The following is a 26,962-nucleotide window of genomic DNA, read 5'->3' on the forward strand; positions in this document are numbered from 1 at the left end:
CATAGATGGATGTGGACGGTTCGGATCACGCTTGAAGTTGTGGTCCCATGAGCCCCCTTCGTAGGGGCTGGGACTCTGTGAGAGATGCCTTTGTTACTGTGGCTCAGGCACCTGTCTTGGTGCATTTACGATGTTCCTGTAGACTCTAGGTGCTTTTCAACTGGATTGGCAATGTGGCCGAGGGGTCTCGCCCCTATGGTAGGGTTTTTTTTCCCTTGTTCATTCCCTTCTCTTACAGATTAGGGTTTAGGTTCTCTGGGTTCAGAATTACCTTAGTATCGGGTCCTGCCTTGCAGGTTTTTTTTTCCCTTCCTGTGTTTCAGGTTCCTGGGAGGAGAGCTGTGATGTAGTGTCCGGTTCCTCCATTCCTGCAGCAGGAGGCTGAGGGTTTTGCTCCCGTGGGGGCTTCCACTACGTGTATCCAATATATGGGTGCTGAGGTTTTTGGGGGACTTCTTCCCTTGGGAAGTGTGCCTTTTTTTTGCCCACGACTGCGTGTAGGTGGTCTCGTACCCAAGCACAATGTTTCTCCTGACTCATGGTTGCATGCAGTTTGTAGCTGCGGTCTAATAGGGGATTTTGTTCCTTGTTGATCCTCCTTTCCTGTAGTCTGGGACTCTTGTCTTCGGTCTTTTGACTAGCCTTTGGGCTGGGACCGTTATCCCAGAGGAAAGGTTAGGGATTGGTTACTCTACGCAGTGTTGACCGTTCTGCTGTTGGCCCTTTCTTTAAAGGATGACTTTGGATGTCCTCCTTCTTTCTACCGGCGTCTGGTGCCGGGAGGGGGCACTTCTTGGAACCGCTATTCGGTGTGCTGTACGACCTTGGTGGTTTACAGTTGGAACCATCCACAGCGATTTGCTTAGTGATGGTGTATCCCGTTACAGCTACTTGCTTTTTTCTGGATGCTAACTAGCTTGACGCGCCTTTAGGAGGTTTGAATTAGCGATAGGGTCAGCCTTCCTTTTGGAGGCTGGTCTTTGAGAGTTCCTGTTTTAGACAGTTTGGGTTTCTCTGGGAGAGCTCTGTTCTAGTTACTGGGATATTTATCCTGTTCCTGCTGTCTCCAACTATCTTGCCTACAGATCTAGATATGTTATGGAGCATCAGGGGACTCATGAATTTCCTGGAGTACCTTAGGGTATGGTATGGAATTGGGGGACATGAGGGGTTCCTCGAGTCCTTTTGAGGACATGTTCCCTGTGTATGGATCCTTCTTTTTGGGCCTTGCATTCTAGGGAGTTTGTCTCCCTGGTTGTTGCCTTTGTAAAGACAACCATGGGGTGCTTTCTAGGTGTTGAGTGGGAAAAGTTCCTTTGGATTTCCTGGTCTCAGGTTCCCTATTGGATGGCAGATGTGGTCCTTATCTGTAGCCGGGTACCTTCTTGGGTGTCGTGTCCCGTGGGGCAGACGTTTCAGAGGTTGTTTGGACCTGACGTAAACTAGGTCTGAATGGTCTCTAGTTCGACTTTTCCGGTGGTGTAACTGATGTGCAGTTACCTGGGCTCGGGTTTTTCTCTGCGTCGTTTGTACTTAAATATTTTTTGGGTGTTGAGTAATTCAGCCTGTGGTGCCTTTCGAGGGGCCGCATTTTGTACCCACCCGTTATTTGCATTCAATGTCTTCTAGCTTGGGTATTGTTTTCCCAAAAGTAATGAATGCAGCTGTGGACTCTTCCCTTTTAAGAAGAAAAACATAAATTATGCTTACCTGATAATTTCATTTTCTTCTGAAGGGAAGAGTCAACAGCTCCCGCCTGTGTTTTTATCTCTGAGGAGGCTGTAAATGTTTTGTTCTTCTGGCACCTTTTTTCACCCTGATATTTCTCCTGCTGTTCCTTGTTCCCTTGGCAGAATGACTGGGGGATTAGGGAAGTGGGGAAGGTATTTAAGCCTTTGGCTGGGGTGTCTTTGCCTCATCCTGGTGGCCAGGTTCTGAATTCCCAAAAGTAATGAATGCAGCTGTGGACTCTTCCCTTCAGAAGAAAATGAAATTATCAGGAAAGCATAATTTATGTTTTTTTGCGGAGAGGGTTTCTAGGCACTTATAATTTGCCATCAAAAAGGCTGAGAGACCACTTATTTTAAAGTCCAGAAGCCCCTCTTTAAAATAAAGCCCCTATACGTTTTAATAGCCAGGTGATCACTGTGGTAATAATGATCACCTGACATGAATAAATGTACATTTATTGGAGGAGAGGTTTATGAGAGCCCCTATGTGCACATCAGTTATATAACTAGACGTGGGCATTCGGATGCTACGTTAACAGAAGGTGGCCAGACAACATAGCAATTTCTGTTTGCTATAAAATATTTTTTTTTCCCAGCAATTATAAATTTGTGAATTATAGTGTTGATCTCTTTAAAATTCAGTTTTATTTAAAAAAAAAAAAAAAAAAAAATGTAACACTAATATTTACAGATTAATTTTAAATATATCTAATCATTAATTCCCATAATGATTGTGTATTTACTGCCTTTATGTTTTTCCTATACAAATTTTCTTTGACATTAACCTGATAGATTTGATGTGGAGACCAGACATGTGTTTGTTGGTGACCATTCGGGGCAGGTTACGATTCTTAAACTTGAACAAGATAGCTGTAGCCTCATCACCACATTTAAGGGACATACAGGTGAGTTGATTCTTACATTTATTAAATAGATAGTTACATTTCCCTGGGCCTTTATCCTTACCCAACTTTGTATTCTTTAATTTTGATTCTCTAGAATTTTCCTGTTTTAGGCATATCCTTGCTTTGAACAAGTAAAATGCTGAAGCACATTGCTCAACATGGCAGTTTGCTGTTTTTAAGAGTTTCTTCCTTTTGTACAAAAACTATACATGCTGTACCCTAAGTAAAATATTAAAGTAAAAGTCACTCTGTATTTTATATATAGTTCAGTTTGTGGCCAACTTCCCGACACATTGGGGAGATCACTATTTTAGAATCCTTAAAGGAATACTAAATCCAAAAAAAATTATTTCATGATTCAGATAGAGCATGCAATTTTAAGCCACTTTCTAATTTATTCTTATTGTAAATTGTTCTTTGTTCTCTTGATATCTTTATTTAAAAAGCAGGAATGTAAAGATTAGGAGTCGGGCCCATTTTTGGTTCAGAACCTGGGTTACACTTGCTTATTGGTTGGCTAAATGTAGTCACCAATAAGCAAGCACTATCCACGGTGCTGAACCTAAAATGGGCCAGCTCCTAAGCTTTAATTCCTGCTTTTTAAATAAAGCTATCAAGAGAACAAAGAAAAATTGATAATAGGAGTAAATTAGAAAGTTGCTTAAAATTGCTGCTCTATCTGAATCGTGAAAGAAAAAAATTGGGTTTAGTATCCCTTTAATCATGAAGGTGACTGTTAATGAAGTTTACAGCACACATATCAAAGCTTTTTTTTTTATTGTAATAAATAGTTTAATTTTTTTTTATTATAAATTTTATTTTCTCCTCTCAAAGCCTCTGTTGCCTGTGCCCATTTAAATCCTGTTTTCTTTCCTATGACATGGAGTCCACAACGTCATTCCAATTACTAGTGGGATATTCAACTCCTGGCCAGCAGGAGGAGGCAAAGAGCACCCCAGCAAAACTGTTAAGTGTAACTTCCCTTACCTATAATACCCAGTCATTCTCTTTGCCTCTGTCAATGGAGGATGTGCGAAGTTGGTGTCTGAAGATATTTATTCCTTTTATGGGTACTTTTCCCTGCAAGCAAGGATTGGGGTCTAGCTGTGTCCGTGTCAATCTCTTCATTAAGAGTAGTGGTGGCTTTTAGCAGTTAAAAGGCGGCGAGGTAGTCTTTACTTTTAACATTTTGCTACCCCTTTGCAGAAAGCCAGTGTTCTTTCTTTTACATTCGGGTCCCTGTCAGCGGCCGGAAGAGGCTGACAGACCTGCACCTGCTGTAAATGCTTCACAGCAGAAGAACCTGGAGGGTAAGTCCTTTATTATATTTTTCTTTGCACTATGAGTTAAATGAAGAGGACAGACAATCAGGGACCCGGTGGGACCTGTTACCCTCAAAAAGGGTTTGTATTTTACTGAAGTCATTTCCTCAAACTTTGGAAAATTTTGTGGCGGAGAGGATTCCTGGGTAATCCAGTGAAAGATTAATGAAATCTAATGCCGCATCTTTAGCCTTTTTGAAAGGTCAAGTATCATAGAGACCCAGGCTTATATTGTATGGGGTCAGTGTATGTATATATATATATATATATATATATATATATATATATATATATATATATATATATATATATATATATATATATGTATGTATGTATGTGTATATATATATATATATATATACCCTCACGCACTTTTACATAAACTCACTAATGATTTATATTGTATATAGGGAAACTAAGCCTCTTTACAGTCAGGGGTTCCCTATTGACGACAGATTTTGTTTATAATTATTTCCGTCTAAGGCTGAATGTGTACTAAGCTGTGGGCACTAAGACCTTATTTATGCACACAATAATGATTGTTAGGATCGTTGAAACAATCAGGATTTTATGTCTGCACTCATCTATGATCCTTTTATTTTTCTGCGCCTTTTGGAAAGAGGCGCTTTTCTCCTAAATTTCTGTCCCGGTAAGGTAGGATATGAGGGCTCCTTATTGCGTTAGCGGAGCGGATTTAGGAGTGCCTTAATCTTTTAGCTGCCTTGCTAGCATTGCGGTAACCTAAGCGGTTTCAATCAATTACTATGAGTTGCACAATGTGTTAACCTAAGCGGTTACAATAAATTACTATGAGTTGTGCAGTTATATCTAACCGGCTTCGCCTAGAGAATTTGGTTTGGGTCCGTGTCTGCAGCGTCTTCAAGAAAAGCTGTTATCTATCCCACCACATTTTGTTAGTAGAATCAATAGTTAGCAGAGGGGGGTTTGTTTTTATTTTTATATGGGACCAAGTACTTTTGAGCAATCTTAATATAGTTCTAGGTGCTCTCAGGACTTTAAATTGCTTGTCTTTTATAAAGATGTTGTACTCTATGCTTATTTCTCAGGTTTAAATCTGGGTTTTTTAAGGAAACGGTTCCTTTGCTGTAAGTTATACTCGGTGTGTGCAAGTCGCTTCGTAGTAACTCTAGAGTCTATCTGCATATATATGCTATGACTGTATGGGGATTGTGTTGTCGGTATGGCGGCAGTGTGACACACTTTGTTATGGTGCTTAATCCATTATTATTATGTTAACCTCTTCCTTATCGGAGGTTTCACTTGAGCGCATTTCCTCTGCTCCCTGCATACAGTTGGCGCATATTTCCCTATTGGACCCTTTTTATTTATGTTGTTTAAGAGTATACTAATGGCGGTCCATTAGTTCTTTGTTGTAGGAATTTTTCAGGGAGTCTTTACTTAAGGTGTTAGTCTTTTCTTTCCTAAAATAAGGTGAGTCCACGACATCATCAATTACTGTTGGGAATATCACTCCTGGCCGGCAGGAGGAGGAAAAGAGCACCACAGCAAAGCAAACTAACAAGATTTTACCTATTTTTGAAAGCCAGAGTAGGTTTACTCTGATCTTTCCTTGTCAAAGAGTGGGTCTAGCTGTAGTCCACCTTTAATCTCTTCAGTAGAGTAGTGGTGGCTTTAAAACAGTTAGGAACTTGTGACGTGGGCCTCCTAACATGTTGCTGCCCTAGTATAGAAAGCCAGAGTAGGTTTACTCTATTCTTTCTTTTTTCCCACAAGTCTCTGTGAGGAGTGGCGTCTTTTCATACTGTGTGAGCTGTCCTCCTGCCGGACAGCTAGATGTGCAGGTAAGTGCCTTTTGGCTTCTGGGGCTAGGAGGCTGGCACTGCAGAGGTTAGGGACTCTAATTACACTTTATTTGGTACACAATATACTTTATGAAGGATGTTTGCTGGCAGTGGGCAGGCACTACTTTGGATGTGACCATGGAGACTTAAGGGTTAATCTCCTAGGCAAGGAAGGAGTTAACCCTCTGTAAGGGGCTCAGATTTTATTTTTCTGTGTATATGTTACTTAGAATTATGTACAGAATACAGATTATCTACAAGTGTATGAGTGCTACGCTACTTATTGTTATTCATGCTGGAGTCTGTTAGGAGAACGTGCTCTTCACTTAGCGGCCTCACTCCTATGGGTTAAGTTACAATTTATGTCTCATCCACTTTTTCAGACAAAGACGTCTGACGAATTGGCAGGCTCCGCTTGTAAAGCGAAGCGGTGATTTTACTGTTGGTTTTCTTATTTGCCCTACACTAACATATTATTCTATTATGACGGCAGAAGGAGGCACAATGTATGCGCGCTTCATTTTCTTGCCGATTGCATGTTCCCGTCTCCTTCAGAAAAGCGGAGCGGCACCATTTTAGGCTCTTGCTGAGTCAGTGTATGTAACTCCGCCCTGTTCTCAGGCTGAGAACAGAGCAGCGTTCTGTTTCTGTTTATCACTGGGCAGTGTTCTGTTTCTGTTTATCACTGGGCAGTGCTATAGAAATGTTCTCCTTTAATAAATTAAAAGCCAAACATATCTTAAAGAATTTTCCGTTCAGCCATCCACGAACAGGCTGAAATTACTAGAGATACATTATTAGATAGCAGAGTGCATAATGCATAAAACCTTAAGTTAGAGTTTTATAAATAAGTTGTCTTACACTTTAGTTTTGTGGTAAGCAAATTAGTTTTTTTTAAACAAAGATGTGTGTTTTGGGGCATATGTTCTGGTATGAAAACAGGGATCTGTTCCTAGAAATACCTTATTGTTGGCTCTTGAGGACCAAATTGTTTTTATGAACATTCTGTCCCTCATATTTAGTATGATTCTTTTAAAAAAAGTTTTCGTTTTGTTTGAGCCTCATGTTTTCAGGACAAATTTTGGAATGAACAATTTGTCTATGCTTTCTGTGCTGCATTTTTAGCCAAAGCTATTGGATACAGATACAGATAAGTTTTTGCCCTCTGACCCTCATGCTTCCCAGGATGATGCTGCTGAGGCAATGCCACAGCTGTCTCCCTAAAAGTCCCAAGCCTTTATGGCATCACATGCAGTTCCCTGCGGTTCCTCTCAATCTCCTGGAGGAGTGTATTTGCCTGCAGATTTTGCAGCTCAGGTATCTGTAGCTGTATCTGCTTTTCCTTTCTTACAGGGAAACGCAAGAGGACATTTGAAGATTCAGATAGTAAGGTTTCTGCTACACAGGTTGCTCTCTCTCCTAAGGCTTCCTGATGAAACAGCTTGTTGCTGAGAAACGCGTCGCTTGTTTTTAATCTTTTTTAAGTAAAGCCTATTACTTTTATACAAAAACACTTGCTATTGTGTATTTTTTGGATCATTCCTTGGTCCATTGGATATTTTGGTGTTTTGCCTCCTGTGGAAGCCCTGTCATAGTCTGTTGGGTGACTGTATTGATCCCTTCCTGCCTGAATAGCATCATTGGAGATGCTTCACCGAATGTGAGTATATTTCTTAACATATACATCACTGTTCTTTGGGTCCAAACTGTACTAGGCCATATAGGCACCTCTGTGTCTCCTTGTATCTTTATATCACAGAACATCCATCTCAACCCAAGAGGTCGGTCTGCTGGGTGACTGTGATAGATCCCAGACTGCTTCCACTGCACTATTTGGAGTGCTTCTAAGATTGTGAGTTTGATTTGGCACCACTAGATTGTATATATCGTGTGGAACAAACAATATTGGGCCATGTGGCGCATCTGTCTTTTTTCTTGTTTATAGATTACCTACATAGGATCCAGGTCGGGTCCTCTACAGATTGCTGCCTGGACATCTTCACTCCACTTTACAGAGACTTTCTTTTTATCTTCTATTACAGTTTGAAATGCTTATATTACTGGATCAATAGTATACTAATTGTGATAATATTTCAGATAATTCATATTGTTGTGTTTTAATAGCCAGCCTAGATTGAATATTATATCAATTATCATATATATTACATAGCCACTTTGAGTATACTCGCCAACTGTATCCCTGTATATATATATATCATATATCTACTTTAGGGCGCCCCCTATCTTATAGATAAATTCAGCTTTAAGAGACTTTCTTCTGTGGTGTTTTTTTCAGGAGTATCTGTCTCAGGGTGTATCTTTCTTGAGACATTCCTGGGTGATTGTGGCCACGGACACCAGCCTGCTGGGCTGGGAAACAGTCTGGAACTCCTTAAAGGCGCAAGGAATTTGGACTCGAGAGGAGTCTGCTCTTCCCATCAACATCTTGGAGTGGAGAGCGATTTTCAATGCTCTGAGTGCTTGTACTCAGTTGTCCTTAGCCGGTTTATCAGGTTCCATTTGGACAATATCATCTCAGTAGCTCGGGGAGGAACTCAGGGTTCCTTAGCCATGAAGGAGGTGGCTCGGCTTCGTTCAGTGGGCAGTAGCTCACAATGGCGGTCTATCTGCCATTTACATTTTGGAGTTGACATCTAGGAAGAGGTCTTTCTGAGCAGACAGAATTTTCATCCCAGGTAGTGGGTTCTCCATCCAGAGGTGTTCTCCTGGTTAACCCTCAAATGGGGGAGCTGGAGTTGGATCTGATGGCGTCTCGGCAGAACGGTTAAGGTGAAGAGATCCGCATGACGCCCAGATAGTTGCTTTGGCGGTTCCTTGGGATTTTAGTCTAGCATACCTGTTTCCTTTGTTTGCTCTCCTTCCATGAGTCATTGCTCGTAGCAAACAGAAGAAAGCATCAGTAATTCTTATAGCTTCTGTGTGACTTTGCAGGACCTGGTATACAAACCTAGTGAATATGTCATCAATTCCACCTTGAAGGTTTCCTCTGAGGAAGGACCTTCTAACAAAGGGTCCATTCCTTCATCCAGATTTCGTTTCTCTGAAGGATTAAACGCTTAGTTCTATCTAAAGCGTGTTTTTTCTGAGTCGGTCTTTGTGACCTTGATTCAGGTTCAGAAGCCTATTTCTAGAAAGATTTACCATAGGGTATGGCGTAAATACCTTTATTGGTGTGATTCCAAGGACTACTCTTGGAGTCAGGTCAGGATTCCTAGGATTTTGTCCTTTACCCAGCAAGGTCTGGAGAATGACCTGTTTCTCTAACATCTTGCGGATGTGCCAGATGTTTTATCTTTGTCAGGCCCTAGTCCGAATCAGGCCTGTGTTTAAGTCTGTTGCTCCTCCTTGGAGCCTTAATATTCTTAAATTTTTGCAGCAGGCTCCGTTTGAGCATTGCATTCCATAGAAATTACGTTTTTATATTGGAAGGCTTTGTTTCTTTTTGTTTTTTCTTCTGCTCAGAGAGTTTTGGAACTCTCGTCTTTGCAGTATGATCGCCTTATCTTATCTTTCATGCTGATAAGGTGGTTCTTCGTTCGAAGTTGGGATTTCTTCCTTAAGTGGTTCAGATTGAAAATTGTTATCTATGTCCTAATTCTTCTTCTCATAAGGAAAGTTTGTTGCACAATCTGGATGTTGTGCATGCTCGGAAATTATACATACAGACGACTAAGGTTTTTCGCCAGACTCTGCCCTGTTTGTGTGTTTCTCAGGAAAACGTAGGGTCATGAAGCTACTGATTCTTCTCTTCTTTATGGTTGAGAAGTATAATTCTTTTTGCTTATGAGACTGCTGGTTAGCAGCCTCCTGAGAGAATTACAGCTCATTCCTCAAGGGCTGTTTCCTCTTTTTGGGTCTTCAACAATGAAGCTTCTGTGGAACAGACTTCTCTGCATACTTTTTCAAAATTTTTTATCTTTTGCCTCGACTGAGGTTTCTTTTGGTAGTAAGGTTCTTCAACTGGTGGTGCCTTCTGTTTAGGTCTACCTGTCTTTTCACTCCCTAGTCATCTGTGTCCTCTAGCTTGGGTATTGATTCCCAACAGTAATTAATGACGTCGTGGACTCACAATATCTTAGGAAAGAAAACAAAATTTATGCTTACCTGATAAATTTATTTCCGGATATGGTGACTCCAGGACCCCGCCCTTTATTTTAAGACCGTTATTTTTAACTACACCTCAGGCACCTCTACACCTTGTTTTTTCCATTTCCCCTCGGTCGAATGACTGGGGTTTGTGGGAAGGTAAGTGATGCTTAACAGCTTTGCTGTGGTGCTCTTTGCCGCCTCCTGCTCGCCAGGAGTGATATTCCCACCAGTAACTGATGACGTTGTGGACTCACCATATCCGGAATTAAATTTATCAGTTAAGCATAAATTTTGTTTTTAAATTATGTGTAATCTGACTGTAGCTATATGCTTGACTGTAACTAGTTCCTGTCCGTTTTTTTGTAGTGGACAGGTTAGAATACAGTACTTTTTACCATCTGTGCTTTTTCCTGATATTCAGGAATTGTCAGTTTTTTGGTGACACCCAGTGGCATTTAAGAGTCACTATTTTGTATTATTAACTGAGGTGTGAAATATTACTCCTTAATGGGAGTTTTCAATCTGTACAGTATTATCTGTATCTAAACTTTGTTTTATCCTTCAGGTTAGAACAACTGTCTATTATCCTCGGGTTAATTTCCCTGGATATCAGAATTTCTGATTTCCTTATATTATATGTGTTTCTACCTGAGCATTGCTATATGAAGTAGCGTTCATGAGCTCAATTTACTCTTTTAGAGGGTTTTGTAGACTTTTTCTCTCAGGGTTTTTTGTGCCACAATTTTTTGGCAGTTCCTAATTAAATTTTTAAATATTTTTTCTTTCACCCTGGATTGATCTCCGTGTCAGATTTTCTTGGGTATCCAGTGTCCTTATAGTGACATGACTCCCTCTCTATATTTCAGGAACATGACTGGAGCAATCTTAATATAGTTATGGGTGCTCTCAGGACTTTAAATTGCTTGTCTTTTATAAAGAATTTTTCTATAAATTGAAACATGATTGCAGCTCTGTTTCATTTCTTGGGCATTTTCTATGGCTATACGTTTATGGAGTACTTATAATGTTGAGTGTTTTTTTTTCACTGAGACCTTATTTTATGTCCCTTGTTTGGGCATTGTAGCTCTATATTATCAAAATAGGATTCTAGTCTTGCCCTCCAAGGGACAGATTTCTCCTGTCAAGACTATCCTCAAATCTGATAAAAAGAGGGAGGCCTTCTTAAATTGCGTAGAGGAACTATCCTCCCTGGGAGTTATTGTTCCAGTCCCTCTAGAGGAACAAGGTCAAGGATTTTATTTAAATCTATTTGTGGTTCCCAAAAAGGAGAAAACTTTCCAACCCATCCTAGACCTCAAGTGTCTAAACAAATCCCTTAGGGTTCCGTCCTTCAAGATGGAAACTATTCTTTCCATTCTTCCTTTGGTTTATGCAGGTCAGTTCATGACGACCTTAGATTTACAGGACGCGTATTTACATGTTCCCATTCACAGGGATCATCATCAGTTTCTAAGATTTGCCTTTCTGGAAAAACATTTTCAATTTGTTGCACTTCCGTTTGGTCTTGCCACAGCTGGCAGAATTTTCTCAAAGATTCTCAAAGCTCTATTGGCAGTGATCAGATCCCTGGAAATTGTGATAAAGCCTTATCTAGACGACATCTTGATTCTGGCATCTTTTCAACTAGCAAACTCTCATACAGAGATGTTGTTCTCTTCTCAAAGTGAATCTGGAAAATAATTCTCTAGTTCCAGCTACAAGAGTGTGTTTCGTAGGGACAATCATAGAATCCCTGTCCATGAAGATTTTCCCGACGGACGTCAAAATCAAAACTTCTTGCTGCTTGTCTTCTCTCCAGTCTGCCTTTCATCTAACTGTGACTCAATGCATGGAGGTGATGGGTCTGATGGTGGCTTCCATTGATATATTTCCTTTTGCTTGGTTCCATTTGCAAACACTGCAGCTTTGCATGCTCAGTCAATGGAACGGAGACCATTCAGACTTATCACAAAGGATAAATCTGGGCTCCCTGAAAAGAGACTCTTTCGTGGTGGATTTCTCAGGAAAATCTGGCTCGGGCCACTTGCTTCCTGAGACCCTCCTGGGGGATTGTGACTACAGATAACAGCCTATTAGGCTGGGGAGCAGTTTGGGGCTCTCTAAAGCTCAGGGCCTGTGGACTCGAGAGGAGTCTTCTCTCCCTATAAACATCTTGGAGTTGAGAGCAATTTTCCATGTCATTGATAGCTTGACTCCATCTTTAGTCCGGTTTTTCAGATTCCAATCAGACTACATCACATCAGTGGCTTACATCAACCACTACGATTGTTTCCTATCTGCCATCCACATTCCAGGAAAGGAATGGACAATTGGGAGGCGTATTTTCATTCTGGGCAGTGGACTCTCGATCCGGAGGTGTTCTCCAGGATAACCCTCGTGGGGGGTTCCAAAGTTAGATCTGATGGCGTCTCATCAGAATGCCAAGCTTCCAAAGTACGGTTCAAGATCAAGAGATCCTCAGGCCGCCCTGATAGATGGCGGTTCCATGTTTTTTTGGTCTAGCATACCTATTTCTTCAGTTTGCTCTCCTTCCACAAGTCATTGCTCGTATCAAGCAGGAGAGAGCGTCTGTGTTTCTAATAGCTCCTGTCTGGCCTTGCTAGATCTGGTTGCAGATCTAGTGAAGATGTCATTTCTTCCACCTTGGAGGTAACCTCTGAGGGACCGTCTAATTCAGGGTCCTTTTCCTCCATCCAAATCTGGATTCTCTTAGCCAATAGCCGTGCGGGAAATACACCTGGCGCCAAGCTGTATTTCCCGCACGGCTATTGGCTAAGAGGTGGAAACGTCACCTCTCAGCCAAATAGCGTTCTGCCATGGACTGCCTTTAGCAGCTCAGCGCAGCAAACGCTGCTAACAAATAAAGGGGCTTTCAGAATGACGTATTTTATACTTCATGAATGAAAGTCCCCTTTATTTGTTATGATTGTAAATCAGGGTTTACCATCACTTTAATCAGGAATTTGTAGTTCCTTCTTTTTGTTCTAATCCTCCTCATAAGGAGCGTCTTTTGCATAACTTGGGTGTTGTGCGTGCTCTAAAGCTTTAACTTCAAGCAACTAAAGATTTTAGGCATACTTCTGCCCTGTTTGTTGTTTTCTCTGGAAAGCGTAAAGGTCAGAAGGCTTCTTCTTCTTTCTTCTTTCCTCCTCCTCCCTCTCCTCCTCCCTCCTTATGAGACTGCTGAGAGAATTACGGCTCATTCCACTATGGCTGTATCCTCTTCTTGGGCTTTCAAAAATGAAGCTTCGGTGGAACAGATTTGCAAAGCGGCAACATGATCCTCTTTGCATTCTTTTTCCAAATTCTACAAATTTGATACTTTTGCCTTGGCTGAGGCCTCTTTTGCGAGAAAAGTTCTTCAAGCAGTGGTGCCTTCTGTTTAGGTCCTCCTGCCTTTTTCTTCCTCTCTGTTCATTCCGTGTCCTCTAGCTTGGGTACTGGATCCCACTAGTAATTGGAACGACGTCGTGGACTCTGTCATATGAAAGAAAACAAAATTTATACTTACCTGATGATAAATTTATTTATTTCCAGGCATGGAGAGTCCACGACCCTGCGCTGTTTTTAAATTATAATTCAGCAGTTTTTTGAGTAAACCTCAGGCAGCTCTATACCCTTGTGTTATCTTCTTTTTCCATTTTCCTTCAGCTGAATGACTGGGGATTATGGGTAAGGGAAGTTGGGTGATCTTTGCCTCCACCTGCTGGCCTGTAATTGGAATGATGTTGTGGACTCTCCATGTCCGGAAAGAAAGAAATGTATCAGGTAAGCATAAATTTAGTTTTTTCAAGAAAACTTAAAAAATTTAACAGTCTACACGGCCACTAAGGTTGTCCCACACGGCTCATTGAAATTACTGAACCACACTCCCAATAATTAATAAACCTGGTTTTAGCAGTTTCAGAAGTAAAAGAGAAACTAGGATATCTCTGTTATTAGTCTGATATAATTCTCCAAGTGTGCCCAAAGCCAGATTAACACCACATTATATTATATCATATTAAACGGCCTGAACAATATTATAATTATGCTAACAAAGCACATTTTACAAAAAAATAATCTAACATCACAAAGCTTTATCTTGCCCCACGTCTAAAGAACAATTTTGTTTTTGAAGCTTCTGCTTTCTGTTAGGTGTCAGGTATACTTGTCACAGGAAATATATCTTATGTCTACAGCTTTTGCTGTCTGCACTAAGAAAACCATTTTAGCCTTATATAGCCTAGTTTAGAAATCTATTTCATGTTAGCATCATTTGATGAATATAGGGCAACATCTTAAATTTACAAAAGTGAACCAATAACTATTGGAAGTGCCCTCTCACATTCTCAGTAACAACAACAACTGCAAGTAACTTACATTTATATAAACACACATACAGATGCCTAAGGGGAAAGTGTTCATCAATAAGTGGAGTGAGCATTATATGACAATCAGTCTAATCTCATTGCTTTACCTTTTGTCACCAAAGACAAATAAAGGCAGTCAAGACAAATTTGCAGCTACATCTAATGCAGAAACTCTAACACCCCCCCAACACACACACAGACACACACATATCACCTGAGGAACCCAACTCCCCCCCATGTATCCATTTAGGTCCCTTGACCTGCATAGTCCAGCCAACACAAAACATCCACAGCTCTATATGTTAGACTACTCTTTAAATGGTTGAAAATAAATGTATGGCTATTAAAGGGACAGTCTAGTCAAAATTAAACTTTCATGATTCAGATAGTGCATGCAATGTTAAACAACTTTCCAATTGACTTTTATAATTAAATTTGCTTTGTTCCCTTGATGAAATTTTTGAAACTCTAAACATAGGTAGGCTCAAACTGATTTCTAAAACCGTTGAAAAACGCCTCTTAGCTCAGAGCATTTTGAAAGTTTTTCACTGTTGGACAGTGTTAGTTCATGTGTGTCCTATAGATAACATTGTGCTCACTCCTGTGTTATTTAGGAGTCAGCACTGATTGGCTAGACTGATGTCTGTCAAAAGTACTGAGATAAGGGGCAATCTGCAGAGGTTTAGATACAAGGTAATCACAGTGGTAAAACGTATATTAATATAACTTTGCTGGTTGTGCAAAACTGCAGAATGGGTAATAAAGGGATTATCTATCTTTTTAAACAATAAAAATTCTGGTGTAGACTTTCCCTTTTAAACATATAAATAATTATATATTTCCTAAACAAGTCCAGTAGAACAGGGTCTGATTTAGGTAAGGTTGCAGGGTAGCCCCTGTCTGCTGTTCTTCCTGCAAAACGGATCCTTTCGATTTAGGGCCACCCAACAGAAATCCCCAAAACACACAATTTTAATTTTGATTGTCCTGGGGCCACAACAGCTATGACACATTTTTAGTTCTGCTTTTTGCTGGGGTCCCAAACACTAGTTATATTATACTATATTATAAAAAACACACAACTTAGTGCTGCGCACGGTGGAAATACAATTTTAGACTAATACAGTAGTAGACAAATTACAAAAAATCTCAAAGATATCTTACTGAGATCTCAACATCTTATAATGTACACAACAATAATAGTAACAATAATAAAAAAAGTAAACATAATAATAGTCTTGAGTTTAGATTATACAAACCAGATTTATAGTCCCAAATTAACAATAATTCCTTTTGTCTGTCTTAATACAGATTATTCAATAGGCAGTCCACTTAAATGATCAGTTTACTTGCCTCAGGGATTATGGGTAGAATACTTAAATATATCTCTCCGATTGCTAGGCTCCCTTGAACTGGGATAGCTCTCCCTCTCTTCTGAATCACAGGTGCCGCTTTGGAACTTTCCAAGCACTTTAGGGGTACTTAGGCAAAGAGGTACTGAAAAACAAGAACAAAGAAGCGCATCTTCGATTCAAGGTAAAAGTTGTACAAAATTTATTAGATCACACACAACCGTATGCACTTACTAGAAACAAGATTTAAAAGTACCTAAAACAATGTAATTACGGCTCCATGCAGCTTCTCATGCACTCAGATTGCAAGCCCCCACTGTCAAACATCAGCCTCTGGCAATAACAATGTTCCTTATAAGCACCTCTCTTCACCGTGACAATGAAAAAGTACACAGATCCTGTCTTTGCGTTTCATCTGTCTTACGCAGACTTCCTCAAGACAAACCGGATCAGCTGTGTACTTTGATGAGGACTCCCCTCGTTAAATAGGTCATGAGACTCCACCTCTTCCCCTAACGTAGCCTGATGCATGCTACCAAAACAAACACGCCCCTAGCCTTGTGCTTTTTCAGCAAGTTCTGTGTCCCGGTCTCTCTATTATCAGAGCATCAAACTTGTTTGTGACAGTCATGGGTAATTCTTGCCATCTATCTGCAAACCACATGCTGCATTATGTACAAGTACCCCAGTAGGGATCGTGTAATTATAAAAACATAATATTAAAATTAATATATATTATACTAAATAAATATATAAACCTTACAATCAGTTATACTATAGGAACAATCAATTCATGTACTAACTGATCTATTGATCTGCATCTTATATACCCAACACATATACCTACCAACCAACAAATCATACATATAATTTACGTAAGTGCATGATTACATTAAATCTTAACAGTTCATACATAAGATACCTATCATTAAAAAACTAAATTGTTGAGTGTCCCTTACATGTTGATACTATTAACTATTTCTATTCACTGTAATTGGTTCATCAACTTCCTGATCTAAAATCTAAGAATACCACAATACAGTTAACACAGGTTAGACCATAGACAATGAATGTGCTGTGACAAGTACCTTTACATTTGATCGGTACCGTTTTCATGTTATTCCAATTATGAATGGAATCACGGTTCATTAAATGAACACAAATGCAGCAATTGCTGCGTCCACGCTTGAATGTCCCTGGTCTAGCGGTGACCCACTGATCCAGGGTGCCAGACTTATTCTTACTACTATTCTTAGGTCCCTTTAGCCTTGAGGGGGCTAAAATATTTTTAAGGTTACAACTCTTTTTAAAGACCACCTGGGGTTTTTCAATCACTTCTCTTAATAAAGGGTCTGCTTTCAAAATACTCCAATGTTTGTTAAGCATCTTTTTAACAAACCCTGTCCTTTCACTATACGTGGTAATGAATCTGTGTTGTTGTTCCCGTTATCATTCTGGTCCCTCACTTTGGTAAGGTGTTGTAACGGGGTACTACATTTGCACACGGTATTCTTTTATCTTGCTTCAGCTACTAATTGAGTATCATACTCCTTTTCCAGTAATTAATCTGTAAGATGTATGCTGCTTCCCTGTTATATATAGAAAGCAGACCCTTTACTTAGAGAAGTGATTGACAATAAACCCCAGGTGGTTTTTAAAGAGTCGTAACCTTAAAAATATTTTAGCCCCCTCAAGGCTAAAGGGACCTAAGAATAGTAGTGAGAATAAGTCTGGCACCCTGGATCAGTGGGTCACCGCTAGACCAGGGACATTAAAGTGTGGACGCAGCAATTGCTGCATGTGTGTTCATTTAATGAACCGTGATTCCATTCATAATTGGAATAACTGGAAAACGGTACAGATCAAATGTAGAGGTACTTGTCACAGCACATTCGTTGTCTATGGTCTAACCTGTGGCATGATCTGTATAGGGAGAACTAAAAGAAAAATAAAGAGATGATGTTAGGAACACATTAACAATATAGAAATAGGTCTTAAAACGCATAGCGTGTCAGATCATTTTAAGGTCCATCATAGTCAGGACCCCAGCATTGTCATTGTCCCTCCTGGTGAGAACCTCCTCCATAGACTTGTCGCCCTCAGGCAGAGGGAAACCAGATGGATCCATGAGCTTGATACTTACACCAAATGGGCTTAACATTGACCTCGACCTTCAAGCATTTATGATTTGATGCTGTAGAGTTTCCCTATGAGGGAGAGCGTTAACTGTATCGTGGTATTCTTAGATTTTAAATCAGGAAGTTGATGAACCAGTTACAGTGAATAAAGATAACTAATAGTATCATCATGTAAGGGTCATTTAACAATTTTGTATTTTAGTGATAGGTATCTTATGTTATGAACTGTTGTTAAGATTTGATGTAATGATGTACTTATGTAAATTATATGTATGATTTGTTGGTTGGTAGGTATATGTGTTAGGTATATTAGATGCACGTCAATAGATCAGCTAGTAAATGAATTGATTGTTCCTATAGTATAATTGATTGTAAGGTTTATATATTTATTTAGTATAATATATGTTTATTTTAATATTATGTTTTTATAATAACAGGATCCCTACTGGGGTAATTGTACAAAATGCAGCATGTGGTTTGCAGATAGACGGCTAGAATTACCCATGACTGTCACAAAGCTTGATCATCTGATAATATATAGAGACCGGGACACAGAACTTGCTGCAAAAGCACATGGCTAGGGGCGTGTTTGTTTTGGTAGCATGCATCAGGCTACGTCAGGGGAAGAGGTGGAGTCTCATGACCTATTTAACGAGGGGGATCTTCATCAAAGTACACAGCTGATCCGGTTCGTCTTGAGGAAGTCTGCGTAAGACAGATGAAACGCAAAGACAGGGTCTGTGTACTTTTTCATTGTCACAGAGAAGAGAGGTGCTAATAAGGAACATCATTATTGCCAGAGGCGGATGTTTGACAGCTGAGTGCATGAGAAGCTGCCTAGAGCCGTAATTACATTGTTTTAAGGCACTTTTAAATCTTGTTTTTAGTAAGTGCAAACGGTTGTGTGTGATCTAATAAATTTTGTACAACTTTTACCTTGAATCGAGGATGCGCTTCTTTGTTCTTGTTTTTCTATACTATATTATAGATGAACATATCTTTTAGATGCTGCTTTTTTAATGAGTTTTATGTTCCATTAAATAACAGTTAAAGGGAAATGATACCCAAAATGTTCTTAAATGATTTAGGCAGAGAATAGAATTTTAAAGGGACATAATACTCATATGCTAAATCACTTGAAACTGATGCAGTATAACTGTAAAAAGCTGGCAGGAAAATATCCCCTGAGCAATCTCTATGTAAAAAAGGAAGATATTTTACCTCACAATCTCCTCAGCTCAGCAGAGTAAGTTCTGTGTAAAAAGTTATACTCGGCTGCTCCCAGCTGCAGGTAAAAAAAAAAAAATGAAGAAATGAACAGCAGCCAATCAGCATCAGCAGTGCTGAGGTCATGAACTCTTTTTTCTGTGATCTCATGAGATTTCATTGTTACACTAAATAGGGAAATAACATGAGAGTGCACGAAGCTCTTTACTTCAGCTGTCCCGGAACAGACATACTAATATGCTGCTTAGAAATCCTTTACAATGGGATGTGGCTACTGAGGAACTTTTGAGGTCAAATATATTTCTTTTTTACATAGAGATGTTCAGGTGATATTTTCTAGTCGGCTTTTTACAGCTATGCTGCATCACTTTCAAGTGTTTAAACATTTGGGTATTATGGCCCTTTAAATAAATTCCCAGTTTTCTTCTTTTATCAAATTTGCTTAATTCTTTTGGTAACCTTTTGTTGAAGCAGCAGCAATGCATTGGGTGAGCCAATAACATGAGGCATATATGTGCAATCGCAAATCAGCAGCTACTGAGCCTTCCCATGTATCCTTTTCAACCAAGGATACTAAGAGAACAAGACAAATTAGATAATAGAAGTGAATTGGAAAGTTATTTAAAATGGTATGCTCTATTTGAATCACAAAAGAAATAAATTTGGGTTTCATATCCATTTAAGTCAGCTGTTTATTTCCATTTGGGATATGAAAACGATTTGTCATAGACTCAGATCATTTTCAAATGATAATTTATTGGATTATTGTAGTTCAATATTTATATAAAATGAAAGGTCAGTAGGCAGAGTGGAAGAACATGTTTTTACAATTTATTTTGGAAATTCTCAAACAAATGTGTATTTATATAACAAGTTATGCGTATATATTTGAACATAAACTCACATTTCTTTCATGTAATTAGCAAGAGTCCATGAGCTAGTGACGTATGGGATATACATTCCTACCAGGAGGGGCAAAGTTTCCCAAACCTCAAAATGCCTATAAATACACCCCTCACCACACCCACAAATCAGTTTTACAAACTTTGCCTCCTATGGAGGTGGTGAAGTAAGTTTGTGCTAGATTCTACGTTGATATGCGCTCCGCAGCAGGTTGGAGCTCGGTTTTCTTCTCAGCGTGCAGTGAATGTCAGAGGGATGTGAGGAGAGTATTGCCTATTTGAATTAAATGATCTCCTTCTACGGGGTCTATTACATAGGTTCTCTGTTATCGGTCGTAGAGATTCATCTCTTACCTCCCTTTTCAGATCGACGATATACTCTTATATATACCATTACCTCTACTGATTCTCGTTTCAGTACTGGTTTGGCTTTCTACTACATGTAGATGAGTGTCCTGGGGTAAGTAAGTCTTATTTTCTGTGACACTCTAAGCTATGGTTGGGCACTTTATATAAAAGTTCTAAATATATGTATTCAAACATTTATTTGCCTTGACTCAGGATGTTCAACGTTCCTTATTTCAGACAGTCAGTTTCATATTTGGGATAATGCATTTGAATCAATCATTTTTTTCTTACCTTAAAAAATTTGACTTTTTTTCCCTGTGGGCTGTTAGGCTCGCGGGGGCTGAAAATGCTTCATTTTATTGCGTCATTCTTGGCGCGGACTTTTTTGGCGCAAAAAATCTTTTCTGTTCCCGGCGTCATACGTGTCGCCGGAAGTTGCGTCATTTTTGACGTCCTTTTGCGCCAAAAATGTCGGCGTTCCGGATGTGGCGTCATTTTTGGCGCCAAAAGCATTTAGGCGCCAAATAATGTGGGCGTCTTGTTTGGCAATAAAAAATATGGGCGTCGCTTTTGTCTCCACATTATTTAAGTCTCATTATTTATTGCTTCTGGTTGCTAGAAGCTTGTTCACTGGCATTTTTTTCCCATTCCTGAAACTGTCATTTAAGGAATTTGATCAATTTTGCTTTATATGTTGTTTTTTCTATTACATATTTCAAGATGTTCCACGTTGCAACTGAGTCAGAAGATACTTCAGGAAAATCACTGCCCGGTGCTGGAGCTACCAAGCTAAGTGTATCTGCTATAAATTTTTGGTATCTGTTTCTCCAGCTGTTGTTTGTATTGCATGTCATGACAAACTTATTAATGCAGATAAAATTTCCTTTAGTACTGTTACATTACCTGTTGCTGTTCCGTCAACATCTAATTTTCAGAGTGTTCCTGATAAACATAAGAGATTTTATTTTTTAAATCCATTTAGAAGGCTATGTCTGTTATTTCTCCTTCTAGTTTACATAAAAGTCTTTTAAAACTTCTCTTTTCTTTCATGTAATTAGCAAGAGTCCATGAGCTAGTGACGTATGGGATATACATTCCTACCAGGAGGGGCAAAGTTTCCCAAACCTTAAAATGCCTATAAATACACCCCTCACCACACCCACAATTCAGTTTTACAAACTTTGCCTCCGATGGAGGTGGTGAAGTAAGTTTGTGCTAGATTCTACGTTGATATGCGCTCCGCAGCAAGTTGGAGCCCGGTTTTCCTCTCAGCGTGCAGTGAATGTCAGAGGGATGTGAGGAGAGTATTGCCTATTTGAATGCAGTGATCTCCTTCTACGGGGTCTATTTCATAGGTTCTCTGTTATCGGTCGTAGAGATTCATCTCTTACCTCCCTTTTCAGATCGACGATATACTCTTATATATACCATTACCTCTGCTGATTCTCGTTTCAGTACTGGTTTGGCTTTCTACAAACATGTAGATGAGTGTCCTGGGGTAAGTAAATCTTATTTTCTGTGACACTCTAAGCTATGGTTGGGCACTTTGTTTATAAAGTTCTAAATATATGTATTCAAACATTTATTTGCCTTGACTCAGAATGTTCAACATTCCTTATTTTTCAGACAGTCAGTTTCATATTTGGGATAAATGCATTTGTCTCAATCATTTTTTCTTACCTTAAAAAATTTGACTTTTTCCCTGTGGGCTGTTAGGCTCGCGGGGGCAGAAAATGCTTCATTTTATTGCGTCATTCTTGGCGCGGACTTTTTTGGCGCAAAATTTTTTTTCTGTTTCCGGCGTCATACGTGTCGCCGGAAGTTGCGTCATTTTTTGCGTCAAAAATGTCGGCGTTCCGGATGTGGCGTCATTTTTGGCGCCAAAAGCATTTTGGCGCCAAATAATGTGGGCGTCTTTTTTGGCGCTAAAAAATATGGGCGTCACTTTTGTCTCCACATTATTTAAGTCACATTATTTATTGCTTCTGGTTGCTAGAAGCTTGTTCACTGGCATTTTTTCCCATTCCTGAAACTGTCATTTAAGGAATTTGATCAATTTTGCTTTATATGTTGTTTTTTTCTTTTACATATTGCAAGATGTTCCACGTTGCAACTGAGTCAGAAGATACTTCAGGAAAATCACTGCCCAGTGCTGGAGCTACCAAGCTAAGTGTATCTGCTATAAACTTTTGGTATCTGTTTCTCCAGCTGTTGTTTGTATTGCATGTCATGTCAAACTTATTAATGCAGATAAAATTTCCTTTAGTACTGTTACATTACCTGTTGCTGTTCCGTCAACATCTAATTTTCAGAGTGTTCCTGATAACATAAGAGATTTTATTTTTTAAATCCATTAAGAAGGCTATGTCTGTTATTTCTCCTTCTAGTATACATAAAAGTCTTTTAAAACTTCTCTTTTTTCAGATGAATTTTTAAATGAACATCATCATTCTGATACTGATAATGGTTCTTCTGGTTCAGAGGTTTCTGTCTCAGAGGTTGATGCTGATAAATCTTTGTATTTGTTCAAGATGGAATTTATTCGTTCTTTACTTAAAGAAGTATTATTTGCATTAGAAATAGAGGATTCTGGTCCTCTTGATACTAAATGTAAACGTTTAAATAAGGTTTTTAAATCTCCTGTAGTTATTCCAGAAGTGTTTAATCTCCCTGATGCTATTTCTGAAGTAATTTCCAGGGAATGGAATAATTTGGGTAATTTATTTACTCCTTCTAGACGTTTAAGCAATTATATCCTGTGCCATCTGACAGATTAGAGTTTTTTGGGACAATAATCCCTAAGGTTATGGGGCTGTCTCTACTCCTGCTAATGTACTACTATTCCTACGGCAGATAGTACTTCATTTAAGGATCCTTTAGATAGGAAAATTGAATCCTTTCTAAGAAAAGCTTACTTATGTTCAGGTAATCTTCTTAGACCTGCTATATTTTTTGCGGATGTTGGTGCAGCTTCAACTTTTTGGTTAGAAGCTTTAGCGCAACAAGTAACAGATCATAATTTTATAGCATTATTATTATTCTATAACATGCTAATAATTTTATTGGTGATACCATCTTTTGATATCATTAGAGTTGATGTCAGGTATATGTCTCTAGCTATTTTAGCTAGAAAAGCTTTATGGATTAAACTTGGAATGCTGATATGTCTTCTAAGTCAACTTTGCTTTCCCTTTCTTTCCAGGGTAAATAATCATTTTCGTTCCTTTCCTCACAACAAGGAACAAAAGCCTGATCCTTCATCCTCAGGAGCGGTATCAGTTTGGAAACTATTTCCAGTTTGGAATATATCCAAGCCTTATAGAAACCTATAGCCAGCTCCTAAGTACCTATGAAGGTGCGGCCCTTATTCCAGCTCAGCTGGTATGGGGCAGATTACGTTTTCTTCAAAGAAATTTGGATCAATTCCGTTCTCAATCTCTGGTTTCAGAACATTGTTTCAGAAAGGTACAGAATTGGCTTCAAGTTAAGGCCTCCTGCTAAGAGATTTTTTTCTTTCCCGTGTCCCAGTTAACACAGCAAAGGCTCAGCATTTCTGAAATGTGTTTCAGATCTAGAGTTGGCTGGAGTATTTATGCCAGTTCCAGTTCTGGAACAGGGGCTGGGGTTTTATTTTATCTCTTCATTGTACCAAAGAAGGTCAATTCCTTCAGACCAGTTCCGGATCTATCATTATTGAATCGTTATGTTAGGATACCAACATTCAAGATGGTTACTGTAGGACTATCCTGCCTTTTGTTTAGCAAGGGCATTATATATCTACAATAGATTTACAGGATGTGTATCTGCATATTCCGATTCATCCAGATCACTTTTAGTGTCTGAGATTCTCTTTTTAGACAAGCATTACCAGTTTTTTGGCTCTACCGTTTGGCCTAGACTCAGTTCCAAGAATTTTTTTCAAAGGTTCTCGGTGCCCTTCTTTCTGTAATCAGAGAACAGGGTTTTGGTATTTCCTTATTTGGACGATATCTTGGTACTTGCTCAGTCTTCTCATTTTCGAAGAATCTCATACGAATCGACTTGTGTTGTTTCTTCAAGTTCATGGTTGGAGGATCAATTTACCAATCAATTCATTGATTCCTCAGACAAGGGTAACCTTTTTAGGTTTCTAGATAGATTCAGTGTCTATGACTCTGTCCTTGTCAGACAAGAGAAGTTTAACATTGATATCAGCTTGTCAAAACCTTCAGTCACAATCATTCCCTTTGGTAGCCTTATGCATGGAAATGTTGGGTCTTAGGACTGCCGCATCAGATGCGATCTCCTTTGCTCGTTTTCACATGCGACCTCTTCAGCTCTGTATGCTGAACCAATGGTGCAGGGATTACTCAAAGATATCTCAATTAATATCTTTAAACCGATTTTACGACACTCTCTGACATGGTGGACAGATCACCATCGTTTAGTTCAGGGGGCTTCTTGTTCTTCCGACCTGGACTATAATCTCAACAGATGCAAGTCTTACAGGTTGGGGAGCTGTGTGGGGGTATCTGACGGCACAAGGGGTTTGGGAATCTCAGGAGGTGAGATTTCCGATCAATATTTTGGAACTCCGTGCAATTTTCAGAGCTCTTCAGTCTTGGCCTCTTCTGAAGAGAGAGTTGTTCATTTGTTTTCAGATAGACAATGTCACAACTGTGGCATACATCAATCATCAAGGAGGGACTCGCAGTCCTCTGGCTATGAAAGAAGTATCTCAAATTTTGGTTTGGGCGGAATCCAGCTCCTGTCTAATCTCTGCGGTTCATATCCCAGGTATGGACAATTGGAAAGCGGATTATCTCAGTCGCCAAACGTTGCATCCGGGCGAATGGTCTCTTCACCCAGAGGTATTTCTTCAGATTATTCAAATGTGGGAACTTCCAGAAATAGATCTGATGGCTTCTCATCTAAACAAGAAACTTCCCAGGTATCTGTCCAGATCCCGGGATCCTCAGGCGGAGGCAGTGGATGCATTATCACTTCCTTGGAAGTATCATCCTGCCTATATCTTTCCGCCTCTAGTTCTTCTTCCAAGAGTAATCTCCAAGATTCTGAAGGAATGCTCGTTTGTTCTGCTGGTAGCTCCGGCATGGCCTCACAGGTTTTGGTATGCGGATCTTGTCCGGATGGCCTCTTGCCAACCGTGGACACTTCCGTTAAGACCAGACCTTCTGTCTCAAGGTCCTTTTTTTCCATCAGGATCTGAAATCCTTAAATTTAAAGGTATGGAGATTGAACGCTTGATTCTTGGTCAAAGAGGTTTCTCTGACTCTGTGATTAATACTATGTTTCAGGCTCGTAAATCTGTATCCAGAGAGATATATTATAGAGTCTGGAAGACTTATATTTCTTGGTGTCTTTCTCATCATTTTTCTTGGCATTCTTTTAGAATACCGAGAATATTACAGTTTCTTCAGGATGGTTTAGATAAGGGTTTGTCCGCAAGTTCCTTGAAAGGACAAATCTCTGCTCTTTCTGTTCTTTTTCACAGAAAGATTGCTATTCTTCCTGATATTCATTGTTTTGTACAAGCTTTGGTTCGTATAAAGCCTGTCATTAAGTCAATTTCTCCTCCTTGGAGTTTGAATTTGGTTCTGGGGGCTCTTCAAGCTCCTCCATTTGAACCTATGCATTCATTGGACATTAAATTACTTTCTTGGAAAGTTTTGTTCCTTTTGGCCATCTCCTCTGCCAGAAGAGTTTCTGAATTATCTGCTCTTTCTTGTGAGTCTCCTTTTCTGATTTTTCATCAGGATAAGGCGGTGTTGCGAACTTCTTTTGAATTTTTACCTAAGTTGTGAATTCCAACAACATTAGTAGAGACATTGTGGTTCCTTCATTATGTCCTAATCCTAAGAATTCTAAGGAGAAATCATTGCATTCTTTGGATATTGTTAGAGCTTTGAAATATTATGTTGAAGCTACTAAGTCTTTCCGAAAGACTTCTAGTTTATTTGTTATCTTTTCCGGTTCTAGAAAGGCCAGAAAACTTCTGCCATTTCTTTGGCATCTTGGTTGAAATCTTTAATTCATCTTGCCTATGTTGAGTCGGGTAAAACTCCGCCTCAGAGGATTACAGCTCATTCTACTAGGTCAGTTTCTACTTCCTGGGCGTTTAGGAATGAAGCTTCGGTTGATCAGATTTGCAAAGCGGCAACTTGGTCCTCTTTGCATACTTTTACCAAATTCTACCATTTTGATGTATTTTCTTCTTCTGAAGCAGTTTTTGGTAGAAAAGTACTTCAGGCAGCGGTTTCAGTTTGAATCTTCTGCTTATGTTTTTCATTAAACTTTATTTTGGGTGTGGATTATTTTCAGCAGGAATTGGCTGTCTTTATTTTATCCCTCCCTCTCTAGTGACTCTTGTGTGGAAAGATCCACATCTTGGGTAGTCATTATCCCATACGTCACTAGCTCATGGACTCTTGCTAATTACATGAAAGAAAACATAATTTATGTAAGAACTTACCTGATAAATTCATTTCTTTCATATTAGCAAGAGTCCATGAGGCCCGCCCTTTTTTGTGGTGGTTATGATTTTTTTGTATAAAGCACAATTATTCCAATTCCTTATTTTATATGCTTCCGCACTTTTTTCTTATCACCCCACTTCTTGGCTATTCGTTAAACTGAATTGTGGGTGTGGTGAGGGGTGTATTTATAGGCATTTTAAGGTTTGGGAAACTTTGCCCCTCCTGGTAGGAATGTATATCCCATACGTCACTAGCT

At 39.4% G+C, this 26,962-nt stretch overlaps 1 protein-coding gene across 1 annotated transcript in view; it reads left to right on the forward strand.

The window, feature by feature from the left end:
- WDFY2 (WD repeat and FYVE domain containing 2) overlaps nucleotides 1–26,962 on the forward strand; it is a 336,435-nt gene that overhangs the window by 194,651 nt on the left and 114,822 nt on the right. Inside the window, exon 6 of the mRNA XM_053708379.1 lies at nucleotides 2,523–2,635. Within this exon, the coding sequence (XP_053564354.1) occupies nucleotides 2,523–2,635 (113 nt within the window). The remainder of the gene's footprint in view (nucleotides 1–2,522; nucleotides 2,636–26,962) is intronic.

Source organism: Bombina bombina, chromosome 3, assembly GCF_027579735.1.
Source record: "Bombina bombina isolate aBomBom1 chromosome 3, aBomBom1.pri, whole genome shotgun sequence".
In the NCBI taxonomy this organism is placed as follows: Eukaryota; Metazoa; Chordata; class Amphibia; order Anura; family Bombinatoridae; genus Bombina; species Bombina bombina.